The 18056-nt window shown below is 41.5% G+C and overlaps 1 protein-coding gene across 2 annotated transcripts in view; it reads left to right on the top strand.

Moving 5' to 3' along the window:
- The window catches only part of rnf144aa (ring finger protein 144aa), a 74283-nt gene extending 57578 nt beyond the window's left edge, over positions 1-16705 (top strand). For both annotated transcript variants that reach the window (XM_064954120.1, XM_064954122.1), the window contains 2 exons: positions 891-1011; positions 16618-16705. In XM_064954120.1, coding sequence (XP_064810192.1) covers positions 891-970 — 80 coding nt within the window. In that variant the 3' untranslated portion in view covers positions 971-1011; positions 16618-16705. The remainder of the gene's footprint in view (positions 1-890; positions 1012-16617) is intronic.
- Positions 16706-18056: the final 1351 nt, after the last annotated feature.

Below are 18056 nucleotides of genomic sequence, written 5' to 3'. Positions count from 1 at the left end.
TTTGTCTCACAAAGACACGGCGGTTGGAACCAAACATCTCAAATTTGGACTCATTAGACAGATTTCCACCAGCCTAATGTCAATTGCTCGTGTTTCTTGGCCCAAGCAAGTCTCTTATTATTATTGGTGTCCTTTAGTCGTGGTTTCTTTGCAGGAATTCGACCCTGAAGGCCTGCTTCACGTTGTCTCCTCTGAACAGTTGATGTTGAGATGTGTCTGTTACTTGAACTCTGTGAAGCATTTATTTGGGCTACAATCTGAGGTGCAGAGGATAATGAACTGATCCTCTGCAGCAGAGGTCTGGGTCTTCCTTTCCTGTGGCGGTCCTCATGAGAGCCAGTTTCATCATAGCGCTTGATAGTTTTTGCGACTGCACTTGAAGAAACTTTCAAAGTTCTTGACATTTTAAGGATTGACTGACCTTCATATCTTAAAGTAATGATGGACTGTCATTTCGCTTTGATTATTTGAGCTGTTCTTGCCATAATATGGACTTGGTCTTTTACCAAATAGGGCTATCTTCTGTATACCAACCCTACCTTGTCACAACACAACTGATTGGCTCAAATGCTTTACGAAAGGAAAGAAATTCCACAAAGTATCAAGGCACACCGGTTAATTGAAATGCATTCCAGTGTGCAAAGCTGTCATCAGGTCAAAGGGTGGCTACTTTGAAGAATATAAAATATATTTGAATTTGTTGATCACTTTTTTGGTTACATGATACCATGGGTTCATCTCATAGTTTTGATGTCTTCAGTATTATTCTACAATGTAGAAAAAAACCCTGAAATGAGTAGGTGTGTCCAAACTTTAGACTGGTACTGTATATAAAATGTCACAATTATGTATTACCTTAGATAGGACTCTGCTCTGTTCTTTATCTGCAGACCCTGCCTGTTCTTTCAGAGGTCCTCTTCCTGTCTCTGTGGTTTGTAACAAGCTGCTAGGAGCTGGGAGGCAGCTGTAAACTTGGCTGTGGAGAGACTGGGCTGGACTGGACTGGTGATGGTATGTGGTTGGAATTTCTCATCATCTCTAAGTGGCAACTTGATGGATAGCCCATAAAATGTCTCAAAGCGTTGTGGTACTGTAAAATAGGCCCCAGGTGCGGCCCAGCCGGTATTGGACCGATCCTATCCGCATAACACAATAATTTGGATAGCCACGCACCTTTTCCCTCATGTTGGTGCTAGCGAGATAGCAAGCAGGCTAGGGAGGGCTCGGTATCAACAGCTAATCCAGTGAGCTATAGTGCGTTTCGACTGGTCAGTAGCGTCGCGATATTGCTGTGTACTTGCATAAAGTTTGGCTTTCCCCAAGTTTGGTCCCGCCCTGTTCACGCTCGCCCCCCCCGCCCACTTCACTCCCCTCCATTGAAAATGAACGGGGCTTTGTTGATTCGCGTTATGTGAAAATGCACATCTTTGCTTTGATAATGCTGCAAGCGAAGAGCTCCTTTTGGTCAATCAGTGGTGGAGTTGTGTTGGAACTTGAGATAAGGGTGTGGCATTGATATCGACAAATGCCAGTTCAACCCAGTGTCACACAATGTATTTCAGTGATGAGTGACACAGACCACAGTTTATTGGTTCATTACTTACTCATGCCTTAACTTCATGTAATGGTTTCTGTTTCAGTGTCAGTAAAACTCGACTTAACCTTTTTTGCAATGTAAGTAGTTAATCATTTCACACACCTCATATACACGGCACATATGGTTAGATGAATTAGCCAATATTGAAAAGTTCGAACTTTTTAAAGTGTCGGTGGTGTTCCACTTTTGGCTCTTAGTTTTTGTTAATTGTCAATAATGTGTGTTGAATTGAGATGATAATATGATTAACACGTAGCAAGCGGTTATTTTGGTCCTTCCTACTTTCACTTAAAAACATGGAAGGAGTTCAGCACTGTGGCAATTAAAAGTCATTTTAGTTCAAGTATTCAACTTTGAATAGTATCATTATCACTAACTAATTTGCTTCAGTAAGCATGTATCTGTTCTTCTTACCACCACCTACAACACATTAGATTCACAGCAGTGATTTGTAAGGAATGCATACAATATGAATAGAATATGATTATCACTTCCTGTTGATCAACTGTGTCACGCAATCATTTTGAAAATGTATGGTGTTGAATTTCACTATTCTACTGGCCCAGTGACCTGGTTGTTTTTATCTACCTGGATTTAAATGTGCGATATTAATCTCCTGTTATTTCCTTTAACTCACTGGTCCTCATAAATGTGCTAGGATGTTAACTAAATCAGTAAATACTGTACATTTTTTAATGTTGCGAATGTCTTTGCTTCTATGATCTTTGGGGGCTTAATCCAAGGGATATGAGCAGTGTAAGGGATGTCATGTAGAATTCCAAGGTGAATGCTATAGATCAGTTTGCCAGAAGAGGGAACTAGAGTGCTAACATCTACCACACAGACGGCATGCCCCCCCCCCCCCACACACACACACACACACACACACACACACACACACACACACACACACACACACACACACACACACACACATTATGTGACTGATAACCTGAATATAGAGCTAACCTAGAGTATGTCACCTTCTGGCCAAAACATGATGACAAGTTGTGCTTCAAGTGGATTATTTAGTAGAGTTTAACAACATGTAGTGTTGCATATGGACCAGGAACGTATAGGTTGCATGACAGAGTGCTGTCTTTTCTATACCATATTCCTCTTTTTCTTAAACATTATGTAACGCTTCAACCTTCCTGAATGTAGCCCATATATTGCATCATATCCATAGCTGACAGTGTTGATTGTTGTGAGGTCAGTGAAGGCATACATGCCTGCTATGATCTGTTGACAGGGGGTTGTTTGTTTCCCACACACAGATGAATGGAGTAAACACAGGTTGCCATTGGGCACGCCCCCGAAAGGTCAAAAGTTAATAATGAGCAGGGTGATGTGACTCAAGCTGTGACCGGAGGCCATGTGACTGCCATCAGATGACATGTTGATCAGTTTTCTCCCAGCATGCTACAGTGCTGCTCTTTGTCCATGTCACCCATGACACCTATTAACTTCCTGTGGTTCGGCGTGGCCTTGGTCCTCTCGCGCTGTGTGACATTAGCAGAAGAAGAAAAGGCTTGTTGGCCTCCGACCAACAAAGGATGCCCTTATTGGTGGCTTTCCAAAGGTCTTCTCGCGCCTTTGACAAGATTTTCTGCCCATGATGTCATACAAATTGGAGGCAATAAAATCCATTCTGAGATCAATGAATAGCATAAGGCAAATTACCATCATACTCCTATAGAAGTAATTCTGACAGATGGAAGTCATTCTAAACTCACCATATTCCTGACGGCACAGCCAGAAGAGGACTGGCCACCTCTCATAGCCTGGTTCCTCTCTAGGTTTCTTCCTAGGTTCTGGCCTTTCTAGGTAGATTTTCCTAGCCACTGTGCTTCTACACCTGCATTGCTTGCTGTTTGGGGTTTTAGGCTGAGTTTCTTTTACAGCACTTTGTGACATCAGCTGATGTAAGAAGGGTTTGATAAATACATTTGATTGATTGATGACCATAAACATTCGGATACCAGGGCAGAATACATTTAATTCCAAGTCATTGCTTTATGTACACTCTGTCCCCATAGGAGAACCCTTTGAATAACTACTTTTGGTTCAAATCAAATCAAATTTTATTTGTCACATACACATGGTTAGCAGATGTTAATGCGAGTGTAGCGAAATGCTTGTGCTTCCAGTTCCGACAATGCAGTAATAACCAACAAGTAATCTAACTAACAATTCCAAAACTACTGTCTTATACACAGTGTAAGGGGATAAAGAATATGTACATAAAGATATGAATGAATGATGGTGCAGAGCAGCATAGGCAAGATACAGTAGATGGCATCGAGTACAGTATATACATATGAGATGAGTATGTAAACAAAGTGGCATAGTTAAAGTGGCAAGTGATACATGTATTACATTAGGATGCAGTAGATGATATAGAGTACAGTATATACGTATACATATGAGATGAATAATGTAGGGTATGTAAACATTATATTAGGTAGCATTGTTTAAAGTGGCTAGTGATATATTTTACATCCTTTCCTATCAATTCCCATTATTGAAGTGGCTGGAGTTGAGTCAGTGTGTTGGCAGCAGCCACTCAATGTTAGTGGGTGCTGTTTAACAGTCTGATGGCCCTGAGACAGAAGCTGTTTTTCAGTCTCTCGGTCCCAGCTTTGATGCACCTGTACTGACCTCGCCTTCTGGATGATAGCGGGGTGAACAGGCAGTGGCTCGGGTGGGTGTTGTCCTTAATGATCTTTATGGCCTTCCTGTAACATCGGGTGGTGTAGGTGTCCTGGAGGGCAGGTAGTTTGCACCCGGTGATACGTTGTGCAGACCTCACTACCCTCTGGAGAGCCTTACGGTTGTGGGCGGAGCAGTTGCCGTACCAGGCGGTGATACAGCCCGCCAGGATGCTCTCGATTGTGCATCTGTAGAAGTTTGTGAGTGTTTTTGGTGACAAGCCGAATTTCTTCAGCCTCCTGAGGTTGAAGAGGCGCTGCTGCGCCTTCTTCACGATGCTGTCTGTGTGAGTGGACCAATTCAGTTTGTCTGTGATGTGTATGCCGAGGAACTTAACACTTACTACCCTCTCCACTACTGTTCCATCGATGTGGATAGGGGGGTGTTCCCTCTGCTGTTTCCTGAAGTCCACAAATCATCACCAACTCCACATAGAACTCATTTGGGTTCAATCTAGAACCCTTTCCACAGAGGAAACCCAAAAGAGCTGGAAACAAAAAGGGTTCTACCTGACTCCAAAAAGGGTTCTACCTGACTCCAAAAAGGGTTCTACCTGACTCCAAAAAGGGTTCTACCTGACTCCAAAAAGGGTTCTACCTGACTCCAAAAAGGGTTCTACCTGACTCCAAAAAGGGTTCTCAGCTGCATAACCCTTTTTGGAACCCTTTTTTGCTAAGAGTGTATTGCACCGAATCACCCAAATAACCCTCATATCAACATACAGTAAGTATTGTTCTACAGTGTGTTTATTGATGAACCATTCCAGTGAATGTTATGATACCAAAGGTAGGACCTACAGTAGAAGCTGTTATGTAACAACTGCCAATAGTGTTGACATGTCTCTTCTCCGTAAGGGCTCCACCCTCCTCCTCCTCCCTCTGAGGCCGCCTGCAGTCATTCACCTGAGACCTCTCAGCCGTTCTCTCTCTTTGACATATCTGCCGGCTTCCGTGGAAATGTTGTTCCCTGCCGCACGGGCAAAAAGCCCTGTTTCTCTGTGTCTGTTCTGACACGCCCTCAGATCTGAGCATGCCAGAGGAATTTGTTGGTGGTGAATGCAGGCAAATGCAGATGCACAAACATGTTTGAAATGGAGATCACCGAGTCAATCTGCAAACACCCGTATCTATGTCTTGGGAAGATTGATTATATAAGAACACAGGGACACGAGACGGGATTTGTCATAAGAGAAATGACTGATATTATGAGAATTTTGTGTGACTTAAGTTCTCATTTTTTGCATAGTTTTCCTTATAGGTGTCAAATGACAGTTTAGAGCTCAATTACATATTGAGGTTCATAGGCACAAAAAAGCTAATTGGATTTATCTGCCTTCCACTTTCCCTAAACTCCACAATACCCCACCCCTGGTTATGGATCTAAGTAGATTGGCCTCCAGTTTGCCAAGAATTTGCCAGTGTTCAAAGTGTACATTTTGTCTTAAGACTTCAAACTGCTGCACAGCCTTGGGCAGTAGAGAGAACCTGGATTCACAAGAGTTTGGCACGTTGTTTTGAAACCACCACAGGGCTAGACTTGGCAGATTTCGCACCGCACCAGTCTTTAAGTTGTGTCACTCAGTCATCTCTCTGCAGTTGTAGGATCACCCTGTTGCAGGAGAATTTGTCGTGGAATGCAGGAAACAAGAAACTTGTGGTTTATTTGAGGTTTGAAAAGGCTTCTAAAGTTGGTCATTCCCACTTTGAAATGTCTTGATTTTCCCGTTACGAAAAATGTATCAACCCCTACAAAAATGTCCAATGATTATAACCCACATAATAATTCACATTTCCTGTTGCTGCGAAGATTGTTTTCCTGCTGTAGCGAACTGGCTCAAAGTAAGATCCTACATCTGCATTACTTCTTCTCTTTTATGTGTGTTTGACTCGTGTGATTGGATGTGGCAGTAATCAGAAGAGATGTGTAGAACAGCTCTCCGATGGATGTTCAGTTATACCAGCGCTCCCAGCCACGCACCTGTTCCTTCCTCCTGCTCTCGTGCTGCTTGTGGATTTTGCTTGGCTCTTCTCATTAAAAACTCTGGCGAAAGTTGACCGAAATAGTTCCCGACGAGTGACGCTTCCCACAAAGACTCTCAAACTGACAGACAGATGACATCCAGCAGCTTGTTGTTGGTAGCTGGTGCCTTATTGTGAAAACGCCGGTGTCTCAGGCTCGGGACAAAACCCAGATGTAAATTGACAACGCTGATAGTCACTGACTGTTTTTCTGGAATCAGGGTAGATGTCAATCTAATGGCAGTACTTTATTCTGTTCAAGCAAATTAGATCCTTATACTTGGAAGCATTTTACTAAAAAAAATAATATTCACCTTTTTAAGAAATAACTTGATTTCTCTTCTGCCTTCCTATTTCCCTATGAGTAATTTCACATTTCTCAGAGCAGTCTACTGTATATAGCCACTACAGTAATTCCATGTTTCTACGAGCTCCTTAGCTCTGGCTTTAATAATGCTTGAGTGTACACTCTTTTTTTCGACGGCGTGCCCTCTGTCGCCAGTAAACTTTTTGAAAAGCAAGTTTAACAGGCCATGAAAGAGCAGCACAGATGGCTACATCCTAGGTGGTAATTATCAACCACTTCCTTCCAAAAACAAGTGAAGGTGTTGCCATCAGGTCAGGTGGTTGACACATTTCGCTAGTCAACTCCAATCGATGGCGGCCTTCTGCCGCGCGGAGATGGCGAGCGAATGGTGTCACAGGTCATGCGCGTCCATAAGAGGATGATTTCTAGCTTCACTGCGCATCACTTCCTTCCCCAGTGGAAGTCTATATTAAGGGCTGACTGTAATAGCTTAGAAAATATGGAATGTGATTATACTGTACTGTAGGCATTAGTTGACAAGTGTTGTCTACGGGACTTTGAAGGAGTACTTTGAATACATTTCAGAGGTAGGTTTTGTCATGTACAGTAGACGGGCACATTGCTAAGACGCAATTAGTGCGAACCTTCCCGTCTCCACGAGCTGTTGGTAATAGGGGCGTTTACGCCACATTAAACGAGCAGGGGTTGTTTTTGAAGAGCTTAAGCGTTTATTTTGGCGCCAATCTATTAAAATTGAAGGTGACAGCTAATTTGAATCATCTTTTAATTTGGGTGCAATTGAATACTCTACAAGGTGATAGCAGCTCCCCACGTACAAGCGTGCGCATGCAAAAATATGTAAATGCTGCCCATATTAGAATCTTTGTCTGCTTGTCATTCTCACATGGGGCACATCAAAGCCATATGACCTGATTTTTGCACCTGCTGTTTAATTAAATTTACAAGACAGACACAGTCTCCACTCCTGGTGATGTACAAATCTGGTTTTATTACCCGGGCCCTGTAATTTACAAGGCAATTGACTGCTGATTGGTAATGGTGCCTGCCAAAGAGGCTCTCCCCCGAAAACATGTTACAAACCCAAGAAACACTGGGGTTTGTCTTCTGCTCCTATTCAGAAGAATGCTTTGAATCTACAGTATCATAGCTGGAGTGTCCTCATCCTGGACATAAGAGGTATCACTTCTGGCGTTTTTCTTACCTGGGACCTACTTTTCGACTTCTTCTTTTTCCATCGTGAAGGTACACCCAGTACAAAGACCACCATCACACAGGCGCACACACAGAGTATCTGCTCGTGTGCACGGGTTTGCGTCACGCTGTTCACAGCGTTGTAGCCAGGTCACCAAAACGGAGGAGAAGTTGAGCCTCGCTGTAATTGACGCACTCTGCCGTTTTTTGCTTTCTGCCTATCGCCGAGTCGACCATGAACTTTCTCCTGATATGAGGCTCTGAAATAGTGTTCATGTGACATTGGCATTGTGCTGTACGAGATCTGTGTTGGGAATTCCTGGTTTCATTGTGATTGTTATTTTTTCAATATGATACACTCCAATTGACATTGTGATTCATTATCCATTATGATTTATAATGGTAGAATTTTATCAGTTTTATACCCTGTCATTTCTTTTTGATTGGCAATCCACTTATCCATCATATTATAGTCTACTTCCTTTATAAAACAACAAAAACATCAAATGCAATACAATAAAATGCATTATTTTGTTCCAAAAAGGTTTGGTGTCTGCGTGAAGTATGCAAATTTGAGATTGCATGTGATTCAGAAACATGCCCCCGGTCGCAGAGGAGTGTGCTTCTCAGGCAATCCATAATAGATGATGGAATTTGGCAAGCGGTCCAGCCTTATGGTCCATTCTTCCTCCTGCAGCTGCTTGTTTTCCCAGAACTCATCTGTGCTGACCAAGTTGTGTGTGTGTGTACGTGCCTGTGCCCGTATGTCACTGGCTCTGCCCACAAGTACTCCACAAGCAACTTTTCATTATTCAATATGTCAGAATATGTAACGTCCAACTTTCCTCAGAGCTCAACCTCCATGTGCACATATGGGCGGGAGTTGATCTAGAAAGGCCATGTGCTTTGGAGGAAAATAGGTAGGAGTTGAAAGTAGAAGACAAGCTGTTGCGTTTTGACTTGAGTCTGAGTGTTTGTCTGATGAGGTTGGATGAAGTTGCCTTGAGACACTGATCTTAGGTCAGTTTAGGGTCTTTTCACCTAATGGTTATGGTTGGGATATGGGGAAGGATGGCTGATCCTAGATTCGGTGATCTGGGATGATGGGAAGAGACACACCTGCCTCAGTTTAGATGAGACTGTTATGATGACTATGCACACTCCTTCCGCCACTACCTCTACACTACCTCTCATCAAGTTTGCAGACGACACAACAGTAGTAGACTTCATTACCAACGATGACGAGACAGCATACAGGGAGGAGGTGAGGGCTCTGGGAGTGTGGTGCCTGGAAAACAACCACTTACTCAACGTCAACAAAACAAAGGAGATGATTGTGGACTTCGGGAAGCAGCAGAAGGTGCACCTGTCTATCTACATCGACGGGACCGAAGTGGAGAAGATGGAAAGCTTCAACTTCCGTGGCGTACAAATCACTGACAAACTGAAATGGACCACCCACACAGACAGTGTGGTGAAGAAGGCACAACAGAGCCTCTTCAACCTCAGGAGGCTAAAGAAATGTGGCCTGTCACCTGAAACCGTCACACATTTTTACAGATGCACAATTAAAAGCATCCTGTCGGGCTATAACACCGCCTGGTATATATAGCAACTGCACCGCCCGCAACCTCAAGGCACTCCAGAGGGTGGTGCGGTCTGCACAACGCATTACAGGGGGCAAACTACCCACCCTACAGGATACTTACAGCACCTACCGCCAAAAAGAACATCAAGGACATCAAGCACCCAAGCAGGGACCGAGAGACTGAAAAACAGCTTCTATCTCAAGGCCATCAGACTGTTAAACAGCCATCACTAGCACATTAGAGGCTGCTGCCTATAGGCATAGACTAGGCATCACTGGCCACTTTAAGAAATGGAAGACTAGTCACTTACATTTGTTTTATCCTTTATTTAACTAGACCAGTCAGTTAAGAACAAATTCTTATTTACAATGACAAACTAGGAACTGTGGGTTAACTGCCTTGTTCGGGGGCATAATGACAGATTTTTACCTTGTCAGCTCGGGGATTCGATCTACCAACCTTTTGGTTACTGGCTCAATACTCGAACCACTAGGCTACCTGCCACCCATTTTAATAATGTTTACATATCTGGCATTACTCATCTCATCTCATATGTATATACTGTATTCTGTACTGTTCTACAGTATCTTAGTCACTTCATAATGTTTACATATCTTGCATTGCTCATCTCGTATGTACAGTTGAAGTCAGAAGTTTACATACAATTGGGTTGGAGTCATTAACTTGTTTTTCAACCACTCAACACATTTCTTGTTAGTCGGTTAGGACATCTACTTTGTGCATGACAAGGAATTTTTCCAACAATTGTTTACAGAGATTATTTCACTTATAATCCTATAGAAAATATGTGGGCAGAACTGAAAAGCGTGTGCGAGCAAGGAGGCCTACAAACCTGACTCAGTTACACCAGTTCTGTCAGGAGGAATGGGCCAACATTCACCCAACTTATTGTGGGTATTGTGGAAGGCTTCCCATAATGTTTGACCCAAGTTAAACAATTGTAAGGCAATGCTACCAAATACTAATTGAGTGTATGTAAACTTCTGACCCACTGGGAATGTGATGAAAGAAATAAAAGCTGAAATAAATCATTCTCTCTACTATTATTCTGACACTTCACATTCTTAAAATAAAGTGGTGATCCTAACTGACCTAAAACAGGGAATTTTCATTAGGGTTAAGGTTTCAAACATAAAGATATAAAACTGTATTTTTTGTGAAGAATCAACAACAAGTGGGACACAATCATGAAGTGGAATGACATTTATTGGATATTTCAAACTTTTTTAACAAATCAAAAACTGAAAAATTGGGCGTGCAAAATTATTCAGCCCCCTTAAGTTAATACTCTGTAGCGCCATCTTTTGCTGCGATTACAGCTGTAAGTCGCTTGGGGTAGGTCTCTATCAGTTTTGCACATCGAGAGACTGAAATTTTTTCCCATTCCTCCTTGCAAAACAGCTCGAGCTCAGTGAGGTTGGATGGAGAGCATTTGTGAACAGCAGTTTTCAGTTCTTTCCACAGATTCTCGATTGGATTCAGGTCTGGACTTTGACTTGGCCATTCTAACACCTGAATATGTTTATTTTTGAACCATTCCATTGTAGATTTTGCTTTATGTTTTGGATCATTGTCTGGTTGGAAGACAAATCTCTGTCCCAGTCTCAGGTCTTTTGCAGACTCCATCAGGTTTTCTTCCAGAATGGTCCTGTATTTGGCTCCATCCATCTTCCCATCAATTTTAACCATCTTCCCTGTCCCTGCTGAAGAAAAGCAGGCCCAAACCATGATGCTGCCACCACCATGTTTGACAGTGGGTATGGTGTGTTCAGGGTGATGAGCTGTGTTGTTTTTACGCCAAACATAACGTTTTGCATTGTTGCCAAAAAGTTCAATTTTGGTTTCATCTGACCAGAGCACCTTCTTCCACATGTTTGGTGTGTCTCCCAGGTGGCTTGTGGCAAACTTTAAACAACACTTTTTATGGATATCTTTAAGAAATGGCTTTCTTCTTGCCACTCTTCCATAAAGGCCAGATTTGTGCAATATACGACTGATTGTTGTCCTATGGACAGAGTCTCCCACCTCAGCTGTAGATCTCTGCAGTTCATCCAGAGTGATCATGGGCCTCTTGGCTGCATCTCTGATCAGTCTTCTCCTTGTATGAGCTGAAAGTTTAGAGGGACGGCCAGGTCTTGGTAGATTTGCAGTGGTCTGATACTCCTTCCATTTCAATATTATCGCTTGCACAGTGCTCCTTGGGATGTTTAAAGCTTGGGAAAAAAATATGTATCCAAACCCGTCTTTAAACTTCTTCACAGCAGTATCTCGGACCTGCCTGGTGTGTTCCCTGTTCTTCATGATGCTCTCTGCGCTTTTAACGGACCTCTGAGACTATCACAGTGCAGGTGCATTTATACGGAGACTTGATTACAGACAGGTGGATTGTATTTATCATCATTAGTCATTTAGGTCAACATTGGATCATTCAGAGATCCTCACTGAACTTCTGGAGAGAGTTTGCTGCACTGAAAGTAAAGGGGCTGAATATTTTTCAGTATCTCATTCACTTAATAATGCTTACATATCTTGCATTACTCATATCATATGTATATACTGTTTTTCTACTATTTCTATTTTTCTACTATTTCTACTTTTTTTTTTACTATTCTACTGTATCTTAGTCCGTTCCGCTCTGACATCACTCATCCATAAGTATACAGTCTTAATTCATTCCTACTTAGATGTGTGTGTTTTGGGTATATGCTGTGTAATTTGTTGGATATTACTTTTTAGATATTACTGCACTGTCGGAGCTAGGAGCACAAGCATTTCGCTACACCTGCAAGAACATCTGCTAATCATGTGTATGTGACCAGTAAATTTAGATTTGAAATCACCGGGGAAGCAAGGGCCAGAAAAATAAGCCATATTACAATCTACCATACTGTATTTGTTTTGATAATTGCTTTGTTTGCTCCATAACCTGTTAGTTCATACTGTGATATCTGTATAGGCCTCAGGCCGAGACAGTAAGTAGACGGTGGCAGAATAAGTTCAACCACTCCTTTTGTTTCATTACAAAACAGGAGAGCAACATCTGTCCGGTGAAGTCCACAAAGCATATTGCATGTAACAAACAGTTGCATGACCTACAGCACGGTCAAACATGGAAATGTTTGGAAGTGTGTGAGAGAAAGAGAGAGACTTTGTGTGTGTGTGTGTGTGTGCGCGCAAGTAGAAAAAAACATGTTGATTCATACTTCTTGTAGAGAAACACCAATTCCATCCTCCTCTTTTTCATGTTACCTAAATAGCCTAGGACTCTGTCATACAGTACAGTTTTTGTTGTCCTAGGCTACCTGGTAAAATGCTTGCTCGCTAGCCTAACTTCTTTTCATGGGCAATGATGCGCCAGGCCAGCTAGTTAACATTAGCCTAATACATCTAGCTACATGTTGAACTTTCATCCTCTCAGGCCAGGGGAACAATGTATGAATTTAAGGTTGAATCCGAATCCCCATTATAATCACTGGCCAGTATGGAAAATTACGTAAAACCAGAAATCCAAATCTCTATCTCCATCTCCATCCATGGCTAATCTAGGAAAGGGCTGATTTTAGCTAGATAGCTAGCCACCAGAGGACAATGACACAACGAGAAGCAACAATTTAAAAAAGTATGTCAATGAGGTTTAGCTTCTGATGTGATTGGTCTTAAGCCAAATCCAAACTGGCTTCCCTTGAGATTTTTTTTTTCCTTCAGTACACCCAGGACCATCCACAGCTGAGCTCAATCAGTTTAGCTCAATGCTTATTGGCTGCTGTTGTATTTTTATTTTTTTTAATTAAAGGAAGGCCAAAGCTGGCTGGCTTCCGTTGCATTCAATGCTACGGGCAAAAAACAAAGTCATGCGCTTTTTGACCAGATAGCATCAGATAGATACACCGCACATTCTGAGACAGAGTGGCGCTGTTTAGTTCTCTTGGATACTTTCTCTGGTGAGATCAAATCAATCAAATCACATTTTATTTGTCACGTGCACCGAATACAACAGGTGTAAACCTTACTGTGAAATGCTTACTTAAGAAGCCATAGCCAACAATGAAGAGTTTTAAAAAGTAATAAAAATGTGCTCAATAAACTAAAGGAAAATAGTAACACAATAACATAACAATAACAAGAGATACATTTCCTTGAGTTCGCAAAAGGCTGAATGTATGAAACACAGAGAGATGACAAATTTAGTATGTGTTTTTTTTCTTGGTCAATTTTTTGGGGTAGCCTGGATTCCCTTGGCACCCATGAATACTCACCACTGTACCGATCTGCTCATGGCTTTTCAACTTCAATCACAAAAATAATTGAATGTACTGGAATAGTTCTCTGTATATTAATTAATGCATTGACTTTTCACCCAAGTTTGATTTGATCTGACACAAAGCGCGGGGTACACACACTCTCTCTCACACACACCCATTCTACACAGCGGTGTGGTGATTGATGGGATGGGGTTAGGCTGGTATGGTGGTATAGCTGTGTGTGAGTGGCTGAACAGCAGCTGTTTTCTCCAAGCGAAAAGAGTGAAAGAGAGCAGGAGTGAGAAAGAGAGAGAATAGAGAGCAAGAGAGGAGAGGAGAGGGAGGAAGTCTTCCGCTTGCCCTTCAGGCAGACCAGGTGTCTGTAGCTCCATGCTGTGTCATCGATAGAACCTGGCACGACTGCTCTCAAACATGTCCTCTTCATAAGGGAGGGCACAATTAACACACATGGAGTGCAACGCCCCCCAAAAAACACACAAAAAATATGACAATTTCCCTAGCCTCCGAACACGGAAGCGAATGGAAATGGGAAAGGGAGCCAGAGAATCACACAGGAGAGCTTGTTTTGGATAGGTGCAGGTGCAGAATTTGAGTGACTGCCAGGTTGCGCTCTCCTTTTGGATCCTGTATTAACGTGTCAGCTTTTTCCATGTTTTTTTTTCATCCCACCTGCAGCACATTCAAACCACATTTTGCAGTTTGCTCATTTTGTGTTCCTCATAATATGGAAAGATGGGTGAAGTTTGATTTTTGATGATTATCATACAGTACATCTCACAGTTGTATGAAAATAGAATGTGTGAAATGGAATGTCAGGAAAATAAAGGCATAATTTGATAATATCTCAACCTTGAACTTGCCATAGTCATAACTTGGTCCAAGTTAAGTCCTGCACAGTGATGTGTATTCACGTATGCCAAGAGAAGCCAGCCCCCCCCCCCCCCAAAAAAATGCGAGAAAAAAACGTGTGTTTCATAGTTGTTTCATAATTGTCCTTCAGTTCACAAGAGGCTGAATGTACAGTGCATTCAGAAAGTATTCAGACCCCTTGACTTTTTTCACATTTTGTTACACTAGTCTTATTCTAAAATTTAGTAAATATTTTTTTTTTCCTACATCTATCTACACACAATACCCCACAATGGAAAAGCAAAAACAGGTTTTCATAAATGTTTGTAAATGTATTAAAAATACAAAACGATCACATTTACATAATTATTCAGACACTTTACTCAGTACTTTGTTGAAGCACCTTTGGCAGTGATTACAGCCTCGAGTCTTCTTGGGTATGACGCTACAGGCTTGACACACCTGTATTTGGGGAGTTTCTCCCATTCTTCTATTAAAGAATGATGGAGGCCACTGTGTTCTTTGGTACTTTCAATGCTGCAGAAATGTTTTGGTACCCTTCCCCAGATCTGTGCCTCGACACAATCCTGTCTCTGAGATCTACGGATAATACCTTCGACCTCCTCGCTTTGTTTTTGCTTTGACATGCTCTGTCAACTGTTGGACCTTATATAGACATGTGTGCCTTTCCACATCATGTTCAATCATTTGATTTTACCACAGGTGGACACCAATCAAGTTGTAGAAACATCTCAAGGATGATCAATGGAAACAGGATGCACCTGAGCTCAATTTTGAGTCTCATAGAAAAGGGTTTGGATGCTTATGTAAATAAGGTGTTTTTTTATTTCATTTTTAAAAAAAACTGTTTTTGCTTTGTCATTATGGGATATTGTGTGTAGATTGATTGAAAAATGTATATATATATTATACAATTTTAACAATAAGGGTGTAACGTAACAAGGGGTCTGAATACTTTCCGTATGCTCTGTATCTCACCAGAGAAAGCATCCGAGTAACCAAAACAGTGCCCCTCTGTCTCAGTATGTGTAGCCCATCAATCTGATGCTGTCTGGTCAGAAAGAGTATGACATTGTTGCCGCCCATAGCATTGAATACCAGGGAAGCCAGCGAGCATTTGGCCTCCCTTGATAATATTTTTTTAGACAATAATAGCCAATCAGCATTGAGCTAAACTGAGTGAGCTCAACTGTGTCCTGTCACACCCCAAGAAAGTGTCAAGGGAAGCCATTTTCTTCACACCAATCACATCAGAAGCAAAACATCATACAGAAATAATCTTCAATTGTGTGCCGCTATCCTCCGGTGGCTAGCTAGCTAAAATTGTTCCTTTTCTAAATTAGCCATGGATGGTGATTTGGATTTGGACTTGTGATTTTACTTCAACGCACAGGCCAATGCCCCTGGCCTGAGAGGGTGGAATTTCAATATGTAGCCAGGTGTAGTAAGCTAATGTACCAGGCCAGCTAGTTAACATCATTGCCCATGAAAGTAAGCGAGCAAGCATTTTAGCCAGGTAACCGAGGCCGACATATATGAAAGGCGCATTCATATAGATTGTTTTGCCAACATGAAAGAGATGAGGATGGCATTGGCGTTTCTCTACGAGTAGGGTGATTCAACATGTTTTTTCTACTTCGTGCTACTTCGTGCTTCTAAATCAATAGTTGTTTAGTGTTCCGAAAATGTCAGAAACATTAACTTGCAGATGTTGCTCTCTGGTTTCGTGATGAAACAAAGGTGTGGTTGAATTTATTCTGCCGTTTAGGCCTATATATCACGGTGGCAAGGCATTTGAACTAACAGGTTATAGAGCAAACAACGCAATTATCTCAATACATAGGTTGTAAAATGGCTACCCCCCGTCTTGGCTTCCCCATTGACTTTACCCACACACTGCTACTGGTACAATAACAATCTGAAAACATTCTATCCAGCTCTAATGCCATAACAAATGTGAAGTCAAATGTTATTTGTCACCTGCGTCATAAACAACAGGTTTCACTAACAGTGAAATGTTTACTTACAGGCACTTCCCAACAATGCAGAGAGAAAAAAGAGAAATAATCTGAAGGGGGTGCTGTGACGTTATGAATAAATACCCATTGGGCACAAACTGGTTAAATCGATGTTGTTTCAACGTAATTTGTCAACGCTTTGCAATGTGGAATATACATTACATTTGGGGGGGGGAAAAAAATAACTTTTGTTTTGAGGGTGAAATTTCAACCACAGGGTTATGTCCTCATTGTAACCTATTTTCAACACAGACAAACCTGGACTAATTTTTTTTTTTTGTATTTTTTTTTTTTTACAATTTGTACCTTTTTTAAACAACGTCAGAACTTCAACAATATATCAACTATCAGAAAAAACAACAATGGGATATGCAACATTTTCTACTGGAGATTGGATCCATCTACAGCTCTTCATTTGGTGTCCCGTCCAGGTTTTTAACCAAGCCCAGCCCTGCTTAGCTTTGTCATGGTCTACTGTGGTGAGGAAGATTATTGAGACATCTCTTAATAACTAAATATATTTACAGTTGCTATCAAAGTCATTCCAAAGGGTAGGTTTCACAGAACAAATGAAATGTATCCACACTTTCAAAGTCATGTATCATCACTGAGAGTTTTCAGGCCTGTAAAGCATTTGCAAAGTCATTTGCAACCCAGGGTTCAACTGAAACTAGACCATACATAAAGGCCTAGGGTTTCAAGCTCTGGTTGATTTTTCAAATGTAATCGTCAAGTTAATCATTAAATATGTTGGATTCACATCACCATCTCAACCAAAAATCTAAGTGAAGGAGTAGGACTAAAATCAAATCAAACTTTATTTAAAGTGCGTTTAAAGTTTGATTTCATTTAGTTCTACTCTTGAACTAGTATTTTGGTTGAGATGGTGATGTGAATCCAACGTAATCAACCATTCATTTGTAGAAAAACTGGAATTAAAGCGAGACAGTGGCACAAAGGTTACATGTCCTTCAAATGTTGATATTTGGTTGTGTTGACAACCAAACACCATCAGTCCCACTGGGCACAGACGTCAATCCAACATCTATTCCACATTGTTGATTCTATCAGTGTGTGCCCAGTGGGGTATCACTTTTGAAATACAGCAAATAGCCTATTAACCTGTCGACAAGTTAATTTATCTGTTGGATTCACGTCTCCAACTTAACCAAAAATAAAAGTTAAAGAATAGAATTAAACCAGTCGATCAGATGAAACAAAATAGCCTAAAGTTAAGGCTATCAAACTAATGTAGCAGTATTTATTCAACCTTAAAATGAGTAACACATCCATAACTACATTGTGAGGTGTCTGTAACTATAAATGTCTTCTTATGTAATGATGGAAAGCGTGTATGTTCAAGATGGCATGCAAAGGTCACAGGTCTGTGGAGATCTTCACCATTGCTATAGTAATCTGGGCAGATTCTCGAACAGCATTGATCACTTCC

This window comes from Oncorhynchus masou, chromosome 32 (genome assembly GCF_036934945.1).
Source record: "Oncorhynchus masou masou isolate Uvic2021 chromosome 32, UVic_Omas_1.1, whole genome shotgun sequence".
Classification (NCBI taxonomy): domain Eukaryota; kingdom Metazoa; phylum Chordata; class Actinopteri; order Salmoniformes; family Salmonidae; genus Oncorhynchus; species Oncorhynchus masou.
Note: the sequence above shows the minus strand (reverse complement) of the source record. Positions and strands in the feature narration are given on the sequence as shown.